The following is a 23,162-nucleotide window of genomic DNA, read 5'->3' on the forward strand; positions in this document are numbered from 1 at the left end:
GTTAAGAATCCGCCTGCCAATGCAGGGGACACGGGTTCGATCCCTGGTCTGGGAAGATCCCACATGCCGCAGAGCAACTAAGCCCGTGTGCCGCGACTACTGAGCCTGTGCTCTAGAGCCCACGATCCACAACTACTGAGCCCACACGCCACAACTACTGAAGCCCACACGCCTAGAGCCTGTGCTCCGCAACAAGAGAAGCCACCGCACTGCAACGAAGAGTAGACCCCGCTCATCACAACTAGAGAAAAGCCCGCGCACAGTGACGGAGACCCAACGTAGCCAAAAATAAATAAATTAAAAAAAGAATTACGACCTCAAATGAAGTGCTGAGAACAGTCACCCCTCCCCCACCGCCCAGCTCCCAAATGCCACCAAGGGCCTCAATCACACAGACAGGAGGCTGGGACAGGCCTCCAGGACACTCACTCCATCATCGACGCTTCCTTGGTCTCCAGGATGTGGTCTGTCAGGATCCAGGGCATGGACATCTCAATGGGGAACTGGATCCTCCTACCCATAGTCAGCTCCAGGAAGAACTCTCGGAACCACAACTGCGAAAGGTCGCAGCACTGCTGGAGCGTCTCTTAAGGAATTCAAATAACACCACATTAATATTCCACAAGCAGAAAAGACTGCACAGGACAATGTGAGGGGGCGCGTGCCAGGCTCTCAGCCCCGAGCTGCGGGGAGTGCACATGAGCAGGGAGGGGTCACGCGTGCCTTGCACACAGTGTGGCCACAGGCAAAGCTACCTGGACGTGCTGATTCTCACTCACAAACAGAGCAGAGTCAGCGTCCAGCCCCATGGGCCCAGCACGGACACCGCCGCCACCAACGGGAGCTGGTCAACACTGCGCGCCTTCTGGTGGGATTTATTTTATATGGGATACAGACACAGCATTACACGCACACTTGGTGCAGGTCTATCTAATGCAAAATAGACAGATTGAAAAAAAAAAAGTTTCCATCCTTTTACGAAGAGAAAAACAAAAGCCTTGCTATTACTCTAAGCCTGCAGCACTTGCAGCCTCCCACCCTGAATAACGGCTGCAGCACAGAAATAAATGCGGGTGGCTCCACGATGACAAAGGGCACCCACACGTGCCCCGGTCACCCTAGGACGGGCTGTGCACATCAGGTCACCTGCCACCTTCCACACATCGCAGTCGTGGGTGGTTTCTGATATTTATCACCACCTGCGTCTCGAGCCAGGTGACAGTCACATTGGCCTGTGTTGCTGACCCAGTTCAGGTTACAAAGACTTTGCGTCCAGGTTACTGGGCCAGCCCAGGGCCCACAGGCCTCACCCTTCTAAGGGCCATGCCACATGGAGGGAACCCCCAGCCGGCCATGCATTTAGAGCAACAGGTGAGGGAGTGTCACGAGGGTTGCAGCTTGTGTCACTGCCTGGGTGCATGAAGGGACCACAGCAGGGGCGACCAGGCAGGCGGAAGCATTCTAGACGGTGTTAGTGGTGTTAGAACATGCTGGGCCGGACACTGGTCAGCAGTAGCTCTTACCACTGAAATTTATCAAGTGGGTGTAGAAGAATGACTCGCGATGAAATTTTTCTATGTCCAATATGGTGGGCCCCTCGAGGCTACTTCTCAAGGTTTTCTTGGAACCACTTTTGTCTGCAATGAGGGACTCTAGCATGGTTCTCACCATGTAAAGCTGCATTATCCAAGGAAACATTTGCGGGGGAGAAAATATACATGGCACGTTAGTTACGACAAACGCAGATAAACCACGAGGGGACTGCCCCGTGGACACTGTGCCGGGTCCTCGCAGGGGCGGCGCCCATCCACGAGGCCAAGTCGCTGCTGCTTGGGGCAAAGAACTTGGAGCAGAACCGTTCACCTCGGGCCGTAAATACCAACAAGAAAAACAAACAGTGTCTTACCACCGAAGGTTAACAGAGGCGGATAGGTGTAGGACTGCCTCAGAAACGCGTTAACCACATGCAAGAGCCTTTCCGTGCCCACAGACTTGAGCTGCCTGAGCAGCTCAGCGGAGCTCAAGGACTCCGCCATGGTGCGCACCAGGTAGAGCTAGACACGGACAGACGGGAGAGCGGAGACAGCGTTAGTCACACGCAGCACAGGGCAGGGACAGACACGCGGACGAGTGAGGAGGGCGCCTGCGTGTTGGCAGACAGGGGACGGACAGACCCCGGACGGCACCCTCCTGGGGCAGCAATGACTTCCTCCCAGGTACCCCAGAGGTTTCATACAGAGCCAGCAACATGCTCTGCTGGTAATTCTCTGAAAGACGGACAGAAGCGATTCTAAAAGTCCCCAACACAGAGATGATGAGTAAGAAGTACAAAGTCCCAAAACAGGAGGGGAAAAGCCAAAGGGCATAGTAAATCATGTATGAGGTCAGAGAAAAGCTGCCTGGGGGCAGGAGGGAGCTGAGTGTGCCAGAAGAGGGTGCCGCAGTGGTAGCTGAAGACCACAGACACGCCGAAGCTATGTTTTTAAATTTCCAAAAATTTTATCTTTAGGAATGATCATTTTTAGAGCCAACATAAAAATTATAACCATACATTTAAACACCCATCAGGCAACACAGCATAAATACAGACACATAGACTTTCACCCACATTTTTGGGATAGGAGTTGATGCAGTCAAATAAAGATCTGCATGCATATAACCAAACCCAAGAATCACAGGGTGTCTGCACCCCAGATTCACTTGGGCGAGGAATAAAGGAGCAAAAAAGACACAGGCCGTACTTTACCTGCCCGAGCAGACAGCGGTGAGGTCATTTCACTCCCAGCCCCCCTACCACCCCCCAGCTCAGGGTCAGCCCACTCAGGGGAACAGGCAGAGACAGGGGATCGGGGAACAAGAACCTGGGTGCTAGAGGGTCCCACGGCGCGCCGTGGCACTTTAATGTCAAAGCCGCTCTTGGGGTCCTTCTCGCCCCGCAGGGCCGGGTCGTTGAAGGGCTCGTGCCCTGTCTCCCAGTCACACACGGTCTTCCTGATGGCCTGCAGGACACTAAACCGCCCGTCAAGCTGTCAGGGCAGATGCAGTGCCGACACACTCGGCACTTTTACAGTCACAGCATCGCTTCGCCTCTCACACAGCCAACTCTTACACACACGAATCCCTCCGGGGGCAGGGGGGAGACGTGGTAATGGACCAGTTCAACGTGAAACTTCAAAAATATATCGTTTTCTTGGGGACACTACCACCCTCAGAAGATCTAATGTAGTTGCATTTTGCATCAATTAGCCCAGACGTGATGTTTTATTTCCTAAACACTGAGACATACTCAGGGCAGCAAGAGGACAGACCCCAAACATCACCCAGAGCTGAAACTCAACCTCCCTGCGAGGCATCCCATTTTCTAACTTGAATATGAAGTCACCAGCACAAGACTGGGGACTTTGCCCATGTCCCCAACTCCCTTGGACATCAGGATGCCCCCACTCCCAACAGGGCTCCACCATTCGGAGTCCTCCACAGCGCCACCCTCAGGGCAGACGCCACACCCACACGCCCATCCTGATCACCTCGTGGGGAAAGTTCTAGCTAAATCCAGAGTTACTCTAAGACTATGCTGCACATTTCCCACGTGGTGGGGCTCCATCACAGTAAGCATGAGCAAAACCGAGGCACTACTGAAAATATGAAAACCTTTACTAAGCCCTCCAGGAGAGAGAGAACAAAAACTGGGAAACCTCACAGTGTAAGATCTTATTAATGCTAAAGCCATACCATACCAGCTGACAATTATATCAACCATAAAGCAACAAAATGAAATCAGTACATGGGTGAGCCCCTGTGAGCTTCATTTTAGGTAAATGTCTCTGAAAGAAAACTTTATCTAAAAGGCTAAACATTCATAGAAAACTAGCTCAAGATTGCTACAGGAACTCTGCAATATGTATGTACTGGGTTGGCCAAAAAGTTCATTCGGGTTTTTCTGTAACATCTTACAGAAAAACCTGAAAAACTTTTTGGCCAACACAATAGTTCTTGACTCATTTGTAAGACAGGCGAAAAGGAACAGAAGCAAAAATACTTAAGAAATGGGAGATGAGATTCTGGGTTGTGTGTCCCTATAGGCCTGGTGAACAGAATTGCCAGACAGATTTTGAGACACTCCTAGGCCCCAGATAAGCACACCCTTGTCCCTGGGTCTCCAGACTGCTTAGACCCTCTGTAGTTGATTTAATGTGGGTTGCTCAGGTTAATAATTGGACCCACTGCATTACATTTAGAGGAAGTTCACCAAAAGGGTGCCTGGAGGTTGACTATGAATGCACTTTATGAAAAGGTAACTCTACAGCTGTTCAAACCTAAGCTGATCCTTCAGTTTTGGATGACTGTGCAGGCAGTGCGTGCAGCAGGGCTGACCTCTGGATGACGTTCTTCTTCTTCTTGATGGCCTGCCTGAGCGGCTCCCTGAGGGTGACCTGGGAGAAGTCCTGCAGCGCGGCGTAGACAGTGTGGCGGATGGCATGGTTGAACACGCTCTCCATCCTGCCCATCAGCACCTGCAAGCCTTTGATCATGGCGATCACCTGCAGGGGGACGGACACATGATCTTCAGTGTGCTGGAGGGTCACAGCTGAGCTCCGTGGGCCTGACACATGCCAGGAGACTGCCTCCCCCAAGCACAGGGCCTCTCCCTGGCCTCCTGTGTTTCTGCTCTGCACCTGCAGCTGTCCCTGTTCCTAGGTCTGACCCCATCAGACCATGAGTGCCTCGAGGGCAGGGACAGATCTGCTTGGCCTGGAGCCAACATGGGCATTTGGTAACTGACTCAAAATACTTCTGAATGCATTAGGGTGCACCTCTCTGTGAAAGACTTCAACAAAACAGAAAAAGATTCAGAAAAGCAAATTTGTTATTATCTGAACAGGAAAAAAGAAGTTACAAGCTTGTAACCCAAATCCCATCTGTTAAACCAGCGGTCCCCAACCTTTTTGGCACCAGGGACCGGTGTCGTGGAAAACAATTTTTCTGAGGATGGGGTCGGGGGGAAGGTTTTGGGATGATTCAAGTGCATTACATTTATTGTGCACTTTACTTCTATTATTATTACATTGTACTATATATTGAAATAATTATACAACTCATCATAATGCAGAATCAGTGGGAGCCCTGAGCTTGTTTCCCTGCAGCTAGATGGTCCCATCCGGGGTTGATGGGAGACAGTGACATCCAAAGTGTGTTGCTTATGTCCAGTCTACTCCGTAAGATGCAGCTTAATTGTCACTTGCCACTCACTGATAGGGTTTTGATATGAGTCTGCAAGCAACTGATTTATTATGGTCTCTGTGCAGTCACACCTCTCTGCTAATGATAATCTGTATTTGCAGCCACTCCCCAGCGCGAGCATCACCGCCTCAGCTCCACCTCAGGTCATCAGGCATTAGTTTCTCATAAGGAGCGTGCAACCTAGATCCCTCGCGTACGCAGTTCACAGTAGGGTTCGCGCTCCTATGAGAATCTAATGCCGCCGCTGATCTGACAGGAGGTGGAGCTCAGGTGGTAATGTGAGCGATGGGGAGCGGCTGTAAATACAGATGAAGCTTTGCTCGCTCGCCTGTTGCTCCCCTCCTGCTGTGTGGCCCGGGGGTTGGGGACCCCTGCGTTAAACAATAATGGCACAGTGAATTAATATGCATAAAAAGGTCAGAAGAAAATGCACTGAACTGCTTAAAGTTCATTTTTGTGATGGCATCAGAGACATGATACTGTCCTCATTTCACATGTGTGTTTTCTCTGTTTGCTTTGAGGATTTATATGATGAATCTGGGTTGCTTTTCTAATGAGGAAAAAAAAGGGAAATTTTCTATTTAAAAAAGCAAATTCTCCAACTGAAGTTGAATTGAATTCAAATTCACAGCAATCTGAATGAAAATGAAATTACTATATATTCAAACTTATGGGATGTAGGAAAAGGTGTACTGAAAGGTAAATTTGGAACTTTGGATGCATATATTAGAAAACAAAAAAGCCTAAAGATAATAATAACCTAATACTGATCACTAATTTATAAAAAGATAAAACAGAATAACCCCCCCAAAAGTAGAGGGAAATGAGTATCTAAAAGCAAAAATTAATGAAACAGAAAACAAGCATAGGGCTTCCCTGGTGGCACAGTGGTTGAGAATCTGCCTGCCAATGCAGGGGACATGGGTTCGAGCCCTGGTCTGGGAAGATCCCACATGCCGCGGAGCAACTGGGCCTGTGAGCCACAATTACTGAGCCCGCGTGTCTGGAGCCCATGCCCCGCAATAAGAGAGGCCGCGACAGTGAGAGGCCCGCGCACTGCAATGAAGAGTGGCCCCTGCCTGCCACAACTAGAGAAAGCCCTCGCACAGAAACGAAGACCCAACACAGCCATAAATAAATAAATAAATAAATAAATTTTTAAAAATAAATAAATAAAAGAAAACAAGCATATAATAGAGGGTGATCAACTAAGATAAAGCTGTTTTATAAACAAACAAATGCTCAGCAAGACTGATCAAGAAAAAATAACAGATAAGGCATGAATTACAAGCATTACAAATAAAGAGGGGACACTACCACACGATTTACAAATATCAAGAGATTATAAGACTATACTGGAATAGGATAAACATACAGATCAGTGGAATAGAATTAAGAGTCCAGAAATAAACCCTCACATTTATAGTCAATTAATTTTCAGCAAGGGTGTGAAAATAATTCAATGGGTTAATATCATCTTTTCAACAAATAGTATTGGCACAACTGAATATCCACATGCAAAAGAATGAAGCTGGACTCCTGTGTAGGAAAGGGTCATCTCAGCAGGCCTGGGATGACCAAACCCTGCACATTCCCAGGAAAGGTCTGGCCCTTGGTTGGCTCCTAGGAACCAACTCTGAGCCATTGGAATACTCAGCCTGAAGAATGTCTGTGTGTCTGAGGCTTTGGGCCATTGCAATAGCAGTTTCACCAGCTACTTTATGCTAACGATGTGATTCATAGCAAACAGCTGTTTTTGCTCTGGATCTGGAGTCTGAGTAGCTGAGGTCAATCGTGCATGTGCTATGTGCCTACATTACTGACCCTCAATAAAATTCTTGGACTCCAAGGCGCAGGTGAGCTTCCCTGGTTGGCAACACTTTGCATCTGTAATCACCCATCACTGCCAGGAGAATTAAGCACATCCCCTGCAGCTCCAGTAGGAGGGGGACACTGGAATTTGCACCTGGTTTCTCCTGGACTTCACCCAGGTGTCTTTTCCCTTTGCTGATTTTAATCTGTGTCCTTTTGCTGTAATAAATCATAACCTTGAATAGAACAGCTACTTAGTCCTGTGAGTCCTTCTAGCAAATCTAGCCTGAGGGTGGTCTTGGGGACCCCTGACAGAACACCCTACCTCACACCATAAAAAAATTAACTCAAAATTGATCACACCTCAAATATATGAGGAAAAACAGAGAAATAAATCTTTGTGACTTAGGTTAGGCAGTGATTTCTTATGATATGACACCAAAAGCACAAGTAACCAAAGGAAAAATTGAAAAACTGAACTTTACCAAAATTAAAGACTTTTATGCTTCAAAAGACCCCATGAAGAAAGTAAAAAGTTAATGGGAGAAAATACTGCAAATCATATGCCTGATAAGAACTGGTATCTAGAATATATAGAGAACTCAATAATAAAAAGACAACTAATTCAATTAAAAAATGGGCAAAGGATCTGAATAGACATTTCTCCAAAGATATACAAATTATCAATAAGCACAGAAAATATGCTCAACAGCATTAGTTGTTATAAAAATGCAAATCAAAACCACAATGAGATATTCCTTCATATCTAGTAGGATAGCTGGAATCAAAGAACAGATATCAGGAGTTGGCAAGGAGTTGGAGAAAGTGGGACCCTCTAGCAAGGCTGGTAGGAATGTAAAGTAGTGCTACCACTTTGCAAACCATCTGGCAGTTTCTCAAAATGTTAAACATAGAGCTACCATATGACCCAGCAATTCTACTCCTAGGTGTATCACCAGAAGGAATGAAAACAAGTCCACACAAAAATCTATACACAAAAGTTCATAAGAGCATTACTCAAAAGTGAAAAACTAAAACAATCCAAGTATCCATCAGCTAATACGGATAAATAAAATGTGATATATACATACAATGGAATATGATTTGGCAATGAAAAGAACGAAATACTGATACATGTGTGAACCTTGAAAATATTATGTTAAGTGAAAGAAGCCAATCACAGCCACGTATTGTATGAAATGCCCAGAATAAGCAAATCTACAGAGTCAGACGGTAGACGGGTAGCTGCCACGGGATGAAGAAAGGGGAGAATGGGGGTGGGGGGTGACTACTAATGGGTTCCTTTTTGAGGCAACAAAAATGTTCCAAATTTGATTGTGATTGCACAATTCTGTGAATAGGTACCCCCGAAGCACTGGATTTTACACTTTAAATGGGTGAACTGTATGGTATGCGGGGGAAAAAGCTGTTACCAAAAAGATGAGAACTTACTATAAAAAACTGTGTCAAAAATTAGAAAATTGAGAAAGATTCTTAGAAAACCCTTGAAAATACAACTTACCAAAACTGATACAAGAAGAAACAGAAAATCTGAATACCCCTACATATAGCAAAGACACTGAAAGTTTCAAAAACCATCCCATAAAGGAAAAGCTTCATCAATAAATGCTAGAAAACATTTAAGGAAAAAAATAACATCTTACACAAACCACTACAGACAACAGAAAAGAAGGAAGTGCTGTGAGCCATTTTACGAAGCCAGCATCCAAAAACTAGGGTGGAAGGTTATAAAAAAGGAATGTTACCCACTCCTCAGGTGTGGGCTAAGCACAGTGACTTCCTCCCCAAAAGCGCCCTATGAAAGGGGGCGGTGGCCGGTGTGGGTAACCTCAGCCAGGTGACCAAGGTCAACACCAGCACTGATAACCACAGTGACAGCATGGACCTCTGAGGTGAGGTGATGAAAACAGCTCTGTGGTCCTCCTTTGCAAAAGCTACAACCCCAGTCTAATCAAGAAAAAAACATCAGATAAATTCCAATTGAGGGACATTCTAAAAACACCTGACTAGCACTCCTCAAAACCGTCAAGGTCATCACAAACAAGGAAAGTCTGAGACACTGTCATGACCTAGAAGAGCCAAAGGACACATGATGACTATATGTGATGTAGGATCCTGGATCAGAGGAAGAACGTTATAGAAAAGTGAGGAAATATGAATAAGGCATGGACTTTAGCTAATAATAATGTATTGATATTGGCTTATTAAAAATGTAACAATACTAATGTAAGATATTAGTAATAAGTGAAAATGGGTGTGGGGTATATGGGAATTCACTGTACTACCTTTGCAATTTTTCTGTAAATCTGAAAGTATTCTAAAATGAAACACTGAAAGAAAAAAGTATTATCAAAAGCCACTCTTACTCATGAAACTTGATGCAAAAATCCAAATCAAAATATTAGCAACTTATATCCAGCAATATATAAAGAGGATAATATATCATGATCAAGTTGAGTTTAAACCAGGAATGCAAGGCTAGCTTAACATCAAACCTGATCCAAAAAATCCGATCAGTGTAAATCTACCACATTAATGGAATAAAAAAGTCATAAAACTATCTCAACGGATGCAAAAGTGTTTTATAAAACTAATATAAAATCCATGATAAAATCTCTTAGCAAACAAGGAATAGAAGGCAACTTTTCTGATCTGAGGAAGGGTGGCTATAAGGAACCTACAGCACATATATCATACGGTGAAATGTTGAAAGCTTTCCCTCTGAGATGAGAAACAAGACAAAGATGCCTGAAGCCTCCTTCTATTTAATGAGTAGGGATCCTACCCAGTGTGATTTAAAAAAAAAATAGAAGGGGGAGAAATAAAACTGTCATCATTTCCAGATGATATGATTATATAAGTAGAAAATCCAAAAGAATACATGGGTAATTTATTATAATTAATAAGTGAGTTTAGACAAGTTGGTAGATACAAGGAAAATACAAAAAATAATTTTGATTTTAAACATCAGTGATAAACATTTAGAAAAAAATTAAAATACACCATCAAATATCAAATACCTAGAAATAAAGCCAACAAAAGATGTGCAAAAGTTTTACAGATGAAAAGAGATCTTAGAGAATCTTAACAAATGGAGGGACATACCAGATTCATAAGAGACTTAATTTTATAAATTTGTCAATTCTTCCTAAAATGATCTATAGGTTTATTCATATCCTCATAAAAAATTCTAACAGGTTTCACTGGGACATGGAAAGATGATTCTAAAATGTTTATGAAAATACAAAGCACAAGAATAGCTAAGGAACTCTTGAAGACAGAAAGACCTGCTTTACCAGACACACGAATAACTATTGTAATTAACATAGAGGGGTGTTAGGAAAGGATAGACAAACTGACCAATGGATCAGAACATGAGCAGAAACACACCTGCCCAGGTATGGTCACCTGACTCACAACAGAGGTGGCAAGTAGAGCAGTTGGGAGGGTTGGTGGGGACATTTCAGATCCAAATGTGAAAGCAGAATAAGACATCCAGAAGACAATGTAGGAGACTATCTTCATGACCTTGGGGTATGCAAAGATTCCTTAAACAAGGCAGGAAACATACAGCTACAAAATCTACATCCAAACACTGGATGGCAGAGCAATTAAGAACTATTCATCCAAAGGGTCCCAAAGACAGTGCAGAGCTGGGGACCACATAGCTGTGAATGGGGCTCTCCTCCCTCAGACACCCAGGTCCTGGCTCACTCCTCTTGTGTGCGGCAATAAGAAGCTGCTGCAGCTCCCAGGCTCTCACTCAGAACGTACCCTGACTGCCCCAGGGGAGTGTCCACGCAGAGACCGGGAACCCACAACCTATTTTACTCTCTGTTTTGACAACTGTGACAGATGCAAAGGGCCGCCCTACACAGATAACAGTGACATCAAATAAGCAGGTCATTCATGTTTTTGCCTTTGCTTTGTAAAGGGAAGACAGTTTCAGGCCAGGGTCAAAGAAGGCAGAGAAAGCAGGCCAAGCGCACCTCCACCAGGGCGAACTTCTCCTCGCTGGTGTAGTTGTAGCGGGTGGCGCGCTCATACTCCTCGGCGTTGTCGGGGCAGTCCTTGTTGGAGTACTTGTCGGTTGGGTGCACGAGTTTCCATGAATACTGGTGTGGTCAAAAAGGGGGGAGACAGCCACACTGAATGCGAAACGCTTCACTGCTGGTCTGACTTACAGGACCATCACCAGAGCAACCAAAGGTCAGCCTTCTATTGTTCACTGAGTCTGAACGTCACACAGCGGCATGTGTGCTCGCACACACACGCATACTATACGTGCACACGTGGGCACACGCACACTACACGTGCGCACACACACAGACAACACACACGTGCACACATAGTCCATCTCCATGAAACTGCAAAATATTCTGGCAATGTGACTTCAGGTTCAAGTAATACATCAGAAACTTAAATACATCAGGTAAAAAGGCCTGGATAGTTTATGTGGAATATCTAAGACTATAAGCGTTTCATCACCATTTCTAAAAGAATCAGCCTTTCAAACAATCAGGTACCCATCCAAATATAATAATCCTTATCTGAGCAAAGTAAACAACAAAAGGGAAAATCCTCTATGACTTATGGGTATCCAAATCTTTCTATGCATCAGAAACCACTTTACTAATCCTAAACAAAAGAAACTGATGGCTAGAAATACACAGAGAGTGCTGTTTAAAAAAAATGAGAATTAAAAATCATAACAATACAAATTTAATTCTATCAATATGTTTTAAAAGATAAGGCCCTTTATTTGTAATATATGTAAATGAAATGTACACTGAGCCGTCTGAGAAACATTTAAATTAACATATACTCTTATTTCTAGTGCCAAAGATAAAAAGCCAATTTGTTCTCGATCCAAAGACCAAAGTTAATGCAGAAAAAATATAATTTAGCCCAGTTTGGGAAGAAAAGCACTTCTAGCCAACTAGGGGGTGCACTTCCAAATAAAAGTGAGAGCGCGCACCACTTCCATCACGTGAGCACTCCACTGGGACAGCAGCTGCAAGCCCTGCAGCGCCAGGTCGAAGAGCTTCCGGTACTCAGCGTCCGTCTTCTGAGCCTCCTGGCGGCCTGAGCCTGTGACCACCTACAGAAGACAGAGCATCAAGAAGTCACAAACGTCCAGGAAACCACCTATCAAACCCAATCTAGGAGCCTACCCCAAATGTACACTCACAAAGTAGAAAATGATATGAGCACAAGACTCTTCAGTGCATCAAAAGGCAGAGCAACTGCAGAGCCCACATGATGGGCACACGTAGCTCAAAACACAGAGAAAGGCCGCCACAGCCTGCGCTGGAGGGGTCTGCAGACCTGGTCCTTCCTGAAACATGCGCACAGTATGCTTCTAACTTAGCTAATAAAGGGAAACGTGCTCACGTGTGTATTTGCTTATATCAAATAATGAAAACTTAGATTTAAGAATGTTTATCTACAGGCCAGGAAAGCAGAGGGTAGAAAGGAAGGCAGACTTCTCGAACATACCTCCTCTGACAGATCTCACCTTAGAACCACATAAACAGTTTATATATTACGATATAAAATTAAATTAGGGGGAAAAAGCGATCCCCCAAACTCAAACGCAAAATGAAACAATGAACTGAACTGTGTAGGACTGAATTGGCATCGTGACCACACAGAGGAACCACGTAGTGTAAGTGCCTAACATTAAGATTTTGGTTGCCAAGGCATCCATTTCAAAGACATCCATCTTGAATAAATATATTGCCAGCTACCCAAGTAGATAAAGAGCCAGCCCACCCATGAAGTTCCCCTTGTAGAAAGCCCATGGTGACCTAGATAACTGCCAACCGGGCTTTTCCCCTCCCACACCCTCATCCTTGCTCTTTTGTTTTAAATTCACCAACAGTGAACCCGTGAAACCCTAGGCACCCCACCCTCAGCCTTGAAAAAGGCAGAGCCCCAGGTCTGTGCTCACTCCCTCTCTACCCATGACCTCGCTTTGGGGCTCTGGGTGTGCTGTGTACCCTCTAGGACCTGTGAGTAATCAAACTTGTTTTCCTCAAAGTTCCCTGATGGTCACTGCTGAGGGTATGCTGCCATTGTAAGGACCACAAGGGCCAGTCCGGCCACAATACTGGCTCTGGTGCGGGCTGGAGGTGGGGTGTCTGTGGGGACTGCCAAGACCAGTACAGGTCCAGGCATCACTATCTGTAGGCTGAGACCAACACAAAACAAACCACGTCAGTGACTTTGAAAAATAACGATTTGATGTAACATCCCCAGAGGAAGAAACCTAAGGACAAAATTAACTGCAAAATAAATCTGAATTTCTAGTAACTGTTATTAGCAGTGCCAGTACTGCTATTTTAAGACTGCTGAGTGTATACTGAGACATATATTCTGACCCCAGTCAAAATATGCTGGAGTCTTTAAGAACGAGGACTTTCGCACCACGGGAGAAAAAAGAAAAAGGCAGAAAGAAACTGAAGTAGCCTGACTAGGAAACAGTACTCAGAAAGCTGGTTTGTTTCTTTAGATATGCTAGGGAATCAATTATTTTAACAACTGATGCATAAAGCAAAGGAATCCAGCTCTGGAAGGCGCAAGGAGCTGAGAGGACCACCAGCTGAGGCCTGGTGAAGTCACGCATCAGGGCAGGGGATGCAGCCGTCCACATCCCAGAGAGTCAGCTGGACCCCCCAGCAGCCCTCAGCATGGCCGCCAAGAGGCCAAATGGGCCAGGACAGTGGGAGCTGACTCTGACCAGGCCCCTGAGCCGGCAGTGTACAGGACACACAGGGCACAGAAATCATGGCAAATGACACCACAGGGAATGAGGGAGATGGTGGGGACAGGCATGTCGACCAACTGCAGTGTATGGAACTTATTTGGGTCCTGAGGCACAGAAACCTGGAAAAATACACCACTAATGATAATGAGCAAACGGGAAATCTGAACAATGACCCACTATTTAATATTAGGGAATACATTTGTTGGTTTTTTAGGTGGGATGGTATTATGGTTATATTTTAAAAAGGGCCCTTATCTTATAGAGACACATGGGAAATACTTTTAGAGGGAGTGCTATGTTATCTTGGATTGCTTCAAGCTAACCCAGACCGAGGCACAGGGTTGGAGGAATAATTGAAAAGGGGCGGGTGATTAAGCTCAGTGTGACACCTGAGGGGCCAGGACTGGTCTCTCCCTTTGTATGCTTGAAAATTTACGTAATGGAGAAATTAAACAAAAAACAAACAAGAAAAATTTTTACCCAGAACCTGGCTCTGGTCACTGTTAGAAAGTGAACAGATCTGGGGGCTCTTGAGGACTCCGGGTCTGTGCACACCTGCACTGACATTCTCATGAACTATTCAGACCCAGCCGCTGTCCCTGCTCAGTACAAATCCTTACCCTCTAGTCAAAAGAAACTGAGCAAACAAGTTGAAAATAAAATTAAAAAGATAACTCCATTTACAATAGGATCAAAAGGAATAAAACACTTCAGAATAAATGTAACAGAATAAGTACAAAGCTCGTACTCCGAAAATGATAAAACGTTTTTGAAAGATATCAAAGAAGGACTAAACAAATGGAAAGACATCCCCCATGTTCATGGATTGGAGGTCTCAATCTTGTTAAGATGGCAATACTCTCCAAACTGATATACAGATTCAGTGCAATCCCTATTAAAATTCCAGATGCCTTATTTTGTAGAAATTGACAAGTTGATCCTAAGATTCATATGGAAATGCAAAGGATCCACAAATAATCTTGACAAAGATGACAAAACAATCTTTAAAAAGAACAAAGCTGTAGGGCTTATATTATCTGGTTTTAAGATTTACTATAAAACTGTAAAATCAAGACAGTGTGGTAGTGGCATAAGGACCGACAAAAGGTCAATGGAACAGAACTGAGAGCCCAGAAATAAAGCCTCAGGAGTACAATCAATTGATTCCCCCCACCACCCAGTTTTACTGAGAAATAACTGACACACAACTTTGTATTAGTTTAAGGTGTACAATGATTTGATTTGATATGCATATATTGTGAAATGATTATACAGTAAGTTAACATTCACCAACTCACATAGTTACAATTTTTTTTCTTGTGATGAGAACTTTTAAGATTTACTCTCCTAGGAATTTTCAAATATGCAATACCGTATTGTTAACTGTAGTCACCATGCTGTATATTACATCCCCAGAAATTATTTATCTTATAACTGAAAGTTTGTACCTTCTGACCATGTTCACCCATTTCTCCCACCTCTTGCCTCTGGCACTCACCAATCTGTTCTCTGTATCCATGAGTTTGGGTTTTTTTAGATTCCACATAAAGTGATATTAAATAGTATTTGTCTTTCTCTGTCTGACTTATTTCACTTAGTATAATGCCCTTTAAGGTCCATCCATGTTGTCACAAATGGCAGGATTTCGTTCTTTTTAAGATTTTTTTGATGTGGACCATTTTTAAAGTCTTTATTGAATTTGTTACAATATTGCTTCTGTTTTATGTTTGGGTTTTTTTTTGGCCACGAGGCATGTGGGATCTTAGCTCCCTGACCAGGGATTGAACCTGCACCCCCTTCATTGGAAGGCGAAGTCTTAACGACTGGACCACCAGGGAAGTCCCAGGATTTCCTTCTTTTGTATTGTATTCCATTGCATACCATATACCACATTTTCTTTATCCGTTCATCCGTCTATAGACACTTAGGTTGTTTCTTTGCTTTGGCTCTTGTAAATAATGTTATAATGAACATGGAGGTGTACAGTCAGTTGATTTCTGTCGAGGGTGCCTTCAGTGGGGAAAGAATGGTATTTTAAAAACAGTACTGGGGGGCTTCCCTGGTGGCGCAGTGGTTGAGAATCTGCCTGCCAATGCAGGGGACACGGGTTCGAGCCCTGGTCTGGGGGGATCCCACATGCCGCGGAGCAGCTGGGCCCGTGGGCCACAACTACTGAGCCTGCGCATCTGGAGCCTGTGCTCCGCAACAGGAGAGGCCACGATAGTGAGAGGCCTGCGCACCGCGATGAAGAGGGGCCCCCACCTGCCGCAACTGGAGAAAGCCCTCGCACAGAAACGAGGACCCAACACAGCCATAAATAAATAATTTAAAAAAAAAAAAAAGATCCTGTTCCTAAATTTAAAAAAAATAAAATAAAATAAAATAAATATCACAACTTCTGCTTTAAAAAAAAAAAAAAAAACAGTACTGGGAAAACTGGATATCCACATACAAAAGAATGAAGTTGGACCCTTAACTTATACCATATTAAAAAAGTAACTTAAAATGGATCATAGATCTAAATATAAGAGCTAAAACTACAAATCTCTTAGAAGAAAACAAGGGGCAAATCTTTGTGACTTGGGTTAGGTAACGGTTTCTTCACTATGACCAAAAGCACAAACAACCAAAGAAAAAATAGATAAAATTGGACCACATCACAAATAAAAAATTGTGCTTCAAAGGATACCACCAAGACAGCAAAAAGACACAGGAGAAAATATTTGAAAATCACATAACAGGTAAGGGACAGAATATAAGAACTCACACAACTCTACAGTAAAAAAAAAGGAAATAACCCAATGTAAAAATGGGCAAATGACTTCAAGAGACATTTTAAAAAACTGGCCAATGAGCATATGAAAAGATACTCAGTTTCATTAGTCATTAAGGAAATGCAAATCCAAAACACAACCAGATACCGCTTCGCATTTACTAGGATGGCCAGAATCAAAAAAACAGACAGCAACAAGTGCCAGCAAGGATGTGGGGACATCACACACTCACAGACTGCTGGCGGGCGTAAAATAGTGCAACCGCCTTGAAAACAGCCTGGCAGTCCTCAAAATGTTCAACACAGAGGTGCCATAAGACTCAGCAATTCCATCCCTAGATATCTACCCAAGAGAAACGAAACCTTAGGTCCACACAACACATGTACATGGATGTTCACAGTAGCATTATTTGTAATCCACTGTCCATCAGGCAACAGCAGATGAACAAACCAACAAAATGTGGTGTGTCCAAGCAGTGGAGTATTATTCAGCCATAAAATTATTATAAATATTATAAATAAGCCATAAAATTATTGATACATGCTATAACATGGATGAACCTTGAAAATACAATGTCAAATGAAAAAAGCCAGTCACCAAGGAGCACATATTATATGATTCCATTTATATAAAATGTCCAGTAGGCTAATCCATAGATAGAAGGTAGATTGCCACGTGCTAGAAGGAAGGGGAATGGGGAGGGACTGCTATGGGTGCAGAGTTGCTCTGGGAGATGATGAAAATGTTCAGAAATGGACTAAAAACCTTTGGATTGTATAATTTAAATCAGAGAATTGTCTGGTATGTGGATTATGTCTTCATAAATCTGTTTAAAAATAAACTGAGCAAAGCTTTCAAAGGTGGATCTTTTTCCTCTTATTAAAACCATCATCTGATCATCAAGGCACGACAGCAGACCCCAGAAGGCACACAGGAACCATGCATGCTGTCAAGTGCTCCTATTTGGAAAGGTAGAAACCAGCTCTGTGTTGTTTGAGAGCATCTCATGAACTCAGTTCACAACTAAATCATGAAGTCCTGGGGACTGGTCCCCATCTCTACTCTTCAGGCTGCACTGGCCTCTGCAGAGGGGTGAGCTAACGCTGCCTCATGGAGAGGCGGCCGCCCACCTGGGCTCTGCAAGGAGGCGACAGGCCCCAAGCATTTGGGCTGTCATTCAGTCATTTTGGTTACATGACGCCAAGTGCTTGGGGGTGAGGGATGGAGTGCTCATTGCCCTGCAATGAGCCGGACCAACAGAGTTGCTCCCCCCAAATGTAATGGGCCTCCTGAGAACCCTAAGGTACCACGATCTCAAAAACCAGACCTGCGCATGTGGCCCCAAGTCCCCAGGTCCCTCTAGACCATCTGCAGCATCTACGGCACTGACCGCCGCTCTGACCCTGACCTCGGTGTCCGGTCCCCTAAGACGTGAGAAATGACGCTCCGCAGCTGCTCCTCCTCGCTTGGACCCCTGTCCCACCCACCCCACGCGCGGGCGGCATGGCGTGGAGCCAGGCTTGGGGCAGGTGTGGGGAATGTGGCCGGCCCAAGCAAGGACACAGAGAACCCAGCTGCAAAGCCGGAAGGAATTAACAAGGCCCACGGCCGAAGAGACCCCGCTTCCTCCAGCACCCAACTCCAGGTCTCCTCTGGGCTCTTGACGCATCTGCCCACCGACTCGGAGGCTCCTGCACTTCCTCCCTCTAGACACGAAAGGGGCGCAAGTCAGAACCACCCCTTCTGTTCCTGACGTCCTCCACTCCCCCCACCCCTCTCCTAGCAGCTTGGAACCATGGAACTACACTAGGAAATGCACTTAATTCATGGTCTCACCTCAGTCCTCAGCCCCGTGTTAACGTTTTTCTGAAAAAAGAAGATGCTTTTTGTACAGCTGAACAGATCCAAACAAACTCCATTATATTTGCCCTGCCTCATCCAAAAGCACTGATTATACAGTGCTTTTTAAGCACACAGTGCTAAACTATGTTTCTCAAAGTGATCAATGGTGGTATTTGGGTGCAGAGAATACAAAGGCCACACTGGACCCTGTGTTCCCGGGTGTGCTCTGCAGGCAGAGGCCACTCACCTCGCTGTTGCTATAGCGCGCCAGCTCCGAGATGAAGCGCATGTGGTCCTCCCGGATCTGTACCATCTGCTCGCAGATGTTGTACTGTGGGCTGCTGCCGGAGGACGTGCACGTCCATCTGGTGGTAAAGGGGGAGCATGCGTTACCTGACAGGCGACTGGCTGCGGGCACATGCACAGCAGGCCCGCCTACCACCCCGGGAGCCCCACTGCAGCAAAGAGGTAGACGTGCAGAGGAAACGTGGAATTCTCCGCATGGAAACAGAGCCGGGCCTGCCTCATCTCCCTGTGTCAGGGCTGCGTCCTACCTTCTCATGTCTATATTCTGGAAAAGGAACCGTAATTTCTCCTTAATCGGCAAACTACTTTCCACAAAGCTGAAAGGTATTGCTGAATTCAGGACACTGCAACACCCTTGCAGGGTCCCTTGACAGATTACTGCAGAGTAGGCAGGAACTAATATTTCCTTATTACTCACATACGAAAACACAGCTATAGTACAAAACAAGTCAGCCAAGGACTCAGGGACAAAAGTTATCCTTAATGAGAGACTTGGAAATTAGACAGTGTTGCTATAACTAACTATGTGCACAACACACCATTTCAGCAGCAAACGGATACAGTCAATGTGGTGGAAAAACATGTATCAAGAATTAAATCTGTTGGGCTTCTTGGGCAGAAAGCACGGGCCTTGCTTTGGGCTCAGAGCGGTTCCCTCGGTTCCCTCGCACTCAGCACCAACTCACACCATGTTTTAACAAGTTGGTCCCCTTTGCTAGAAGGAAAGGATTCAGAGTACCAGTTTTCAAGGTCATCAGTACACTATCTCAAGCAGCATCACTTTTTAACTTTCTGATTTTACTACAGGATTACGTGATGATTACGGCATTAGCAAAGGCAGCTCCCTGAGTGTGCAGTAAGCACACAAGGCCCAGGCCCTCTGCCAGGGTCCACCTTAAACACACTGGCCTCCCCTGCAGGCCCCAGACAGCATGTCCACCTCAGGAGAGGCAAGGAGCCCAGAGCCCGATGTCAACATCTGCCCACTCTGCGCCCACCCCCTGCGGCCAGACATAGGTGCTATGCCATTGGGCTGAGCTCTTGGAGCTGATTGTTGCACGCTCAGGCACCTGCCTTGGTGGCTGTGAAACACAGAATCTAATTGGTAATAATGGCCGCCGACTTACAACAGATCATATTAAAAATAAAGAAAGTATGCAAAACTCCTTGTTTCCTGATTCTCTTACTGATTTTACAGTTACTTATGATCTGGATCTGACTGTGTTTGTTAGGGTAGGAGGTGAGTTGTACATTGTTAACTTAAACTCAGGCATTTCCATTTATACCATGGAAATCAGCACACCCTCCAAATCAGAGCTCAAGTTGATGCTGAAGTGAAGAGAGATTAGTGAATGTAATTTATAGGAAGGTGATCACATATCAGATTTAATGGCAGATGTGTTAGGAAACAAGCTGGCACAGAGGCTGGCAAACTACATACAACATGGGCCCAATGCGACCACCTTTTGCATGGCCATAGAGCCACACAAAATGGTTTTTACAGTTTTAAAAAGTCGTTTAAAAAACAACAACAAAAAAGAGTATGTGACACATGTGGCCAGAAAGGCCTAATGTGTTTACAATTTGGTCTTCACAGAAAAAGACTGTTTACCTTTGAGTAACCAGACTGAGGTGCAACTGTATTTTTCAAAACCATGGCTGAATGGAGACCACGTGTTTGGCAAAAGTCAACTAAAGCATCCTCTGAAACTCAAGTGGCTATGTGGAAGCTGCAATAAAAAGTACTGTGTATTTATTATCATTTCTACCTGTGAGCTGCAGATGCTTTATGACAGGGATTGGCCATCTTTCTCAGGACAGGTCCGGAAAGTAAATGCTTTAGGATTTGGGGGCTACACGGTCTCTGTCACACATCAGCCATAGAGCCATCACCTTAAAAAAAACTCTTTAAAACTATAAAGACCATTCTCAACCACAGAGACCTTGGGCCTGGCCTGGTTGGGTCCTTGGGTGATAGCTCTGTACCCTCTGTAAGTTACACGTAAACATCCAGCCGCTCCCCAGCAGGCTGCTGTTAAGCTTTTATAAGCACCCAGAGCATTTGGTTATACTTCCGTACTTGTGGCCAGCACTAACAGAACTCTTTGGGATGATGGAAAAGTTCTATATCTGTGCTGACCAAAACAGTAGACCCTAACTATTAAATATTTGAAATGTGGCTATCCTACTAAGGAAATAAATTGCATTTGTAAATGAATTTAAATGCAAACATCCACTCGTGGAAAAGGCTACCATATCACGCATTCGGTTCCACGTGGTTGAAAATGTCAAAGGTGGCATCTCTGGATAGATAAGTGGAGTGTTAGGAACCACAGTGAGAACACTGCAGAATGCTCTAACTGGACAGCTCACTCTCTGCCTACCGAGATTTATTTTCCTCATAGTGGGCGCTGGTCTTGATGTATCTTGCCAGTTCTATTTGCATGTCCCCGAACAGCGGAACCACCTGGAGCTGCTGCATTCAAAGAATAAAAAAAATCCCAGGGTCAGTAAATATGTTTAGTCACCAAATACAATCGCAAGAAGAATGAATAATGCTAATAATTACTGTGGGTTGAATGCTATCTCTACAAATCACTTACTGCAAAAAAGTTGTAAACAACTTCTACGTTCACTTTAAGAAGAACAAAATAAAAGTTAACCAACTCTCATAAAACTAATTCAAATATTAAAATTAACCTACCTTGTTGCTAGATCCATGGTCATAAAAAAAAAAAAATCAACTGTATTTCTATATACTAGGAACAATTAGAAAACAAAAATCTAAAGAGAAAAAAATTACAATAGCATCGAAAAATAAATAAAAAGTATATATTATTAAATCTAACAAAATATGTGCAAGGCTTCTAGACAAAAACAATACCAAGAATTCTAGAGAAATTTTTAAAATTCTAAGTGAATACAGAAATACATTAGGTTCATGTATTGGAAGACACGGTATTTTAAAAATATCAATTCTCCCTAAATTGATCTATAGATTCAACGGAATCCCAAATAATATTCCAAGAGGAAAAATGGTTTATGGGTTTTCTGTGTATATGTGTGTGTGTGTATGTGTAAATCAGCAAGTCAATTCTAAAACGTATTTCAAAAGATGGAGGGACAATACTCAAGACAATTGTGAAGAACATAACTTGGAGACTGGTAAGTAGACCTGCTGGAAACCTACAGCAACTAAAGCCAGCATGGCCCTGGAGCGCAGGTGCAGACCAGTGGGGCAGAGCAGAGAACTTAAGGCAGAGTCACACACATACAGACACCTGCTTTATAACACAGGTGACTCCTCAGAGCAATGCGGGGGAAACGGTCTTTGTAATAATTGGACAGAGTCAACTGGATATCCATAAGAGGAAAAAAAATCCAAAAATGTCAAGCCCCTACCTCACAGCATACACATGGCCAGTTCCAGGGGCATTATAGATCTAGATGGAAAAGAAATGGTGATGCTTCTAGAAGGTATCGCAAAAGAAAATTCTCGAGAGCCTGCTTTATCAAAGATTTCTTAAAGTGGACATCAAAGATTGATATATTGGACCACATTAAAATTAGGAACCTCAGTTCACCAAAGACTCTTCAAGAAAGTGAAAAAAAAGAGCCACATAGGGGAAATGCATGTATTTTAGAACACATGTATCTGACAAAGGACACATACCCAGAATACATAAAGAACTACAAATCAACAGGGGAAAAAAAGAATGAGAGACTTGAAAGGACACTTCACAAAGAGAACACACAAAAGACTAATAATACTGTGAAAAGCCATCAGGGAAACATCAAGTAAACCACAAGGAAACAGTAGCCAATAAAATCACAAGGACATACGTACACACCCTTCAGGACGCCCCCCCTCCTCCGCCAAAAATGACAGAGCCAAGTGATGGCCATGATGTGGAATCACCGCTGGTGGTGATGCAAGTCAGCACAGCCATGTGGGAGAGTTGTGAGGCTGTATCTACTACACTGAAAATGTTCATTCTATTGGATGAATACCCAATCCACCACTGGGTATTCATCCAACAGAAATGTGCATAGATGTGCACGAATCAGAGCAGCACTGTTCGGACAAGCCAAAATCCAGAAACAATCTCATGTTCATCGCGACAGAAGGGATAAAATGCAGTGCTACACCACAATGAAAATGTAAAAACTGCAGTTGCAGGCTCCCACAGGGACGATCTGACAAACAAAGTGAGTGGGGGCAGCCAGACACAAAAGAGTACACATGTCACCGTTCTGTTAGACAAGGTTCAAGCCCAGGCAAATCCGGTACAGGGTAGGAGACAGTCTACCTCCACCTACCCACCCACCTGCCACCGCTGCATTTCCCAGCACAGAGCAAAGCCACAGAGCTTGACCTCCTAAAGCTCAAACTGCAT

At 44.3% G+C, this 23,162-nt stretch overlaps 1 protein-coding gene across 2 annotated transcripts in view; it reads right to left on the reverse strand.

Moving 5' to 3' along the window:
- The window catches only part of CYFIP1 (cytoplasmic FMR1 interacting protein 1), a 94,794-nt gene that overhangs the window by 32,613 nt on the left and 39,019 nt on the right, over positions 1-23,162 (reverse strand). For both annotated transcript variants that reach the window (XM_068545367.1, XM_068545368.1), the window contains exons 10-17: positions 21,150-21,241; positions 18,707-18,824; positions 12,053-12,175; positions 11,064-11,189; positions 4,375-4,541; positions 2,862-3,009; positions 1,524-1,677; positions 430-586 (exon numbers count right to left, since the gene is read on the reverse strand). In XM_068545367.1, the coding sequence (XP_068401468.1) occupies positions 430-586; positions 1,524-1,677; positions 2,862-3,009; positions 4,375-4,541; positions 11,064-11,189; positions 12,053-12,175; positions 18,707-18,824; positions 21,150-21,241 (1,085 nt within the window). The remainder of the gene's footprint in view (positions 1-429; positions 587-1,523; positions 1,678-2,861; positions 3,010-4,374; positions 4,542-11,063; positions 11,190-12,052; positions 12,176-18,706; positions 18,825-21,149; positions 21,242-23,162) is intronic.

This window comes from Eschrichtius robustus, chromosome 5, assembly GCF_028021215.1.
Source record: "Eschrichtius robustus isolate mEscRob2 chromosome 5, mEscRob2.pri, whole genome shotgun sequence".
Classification (NCBI taxonomy): domain Eukaryota; kingdom Metazoa; phylum Chordata; class Mammalia; order Artiodactyla; family Eschrichtiidae; genus Eschrichtius; species Eschrichtius robustus.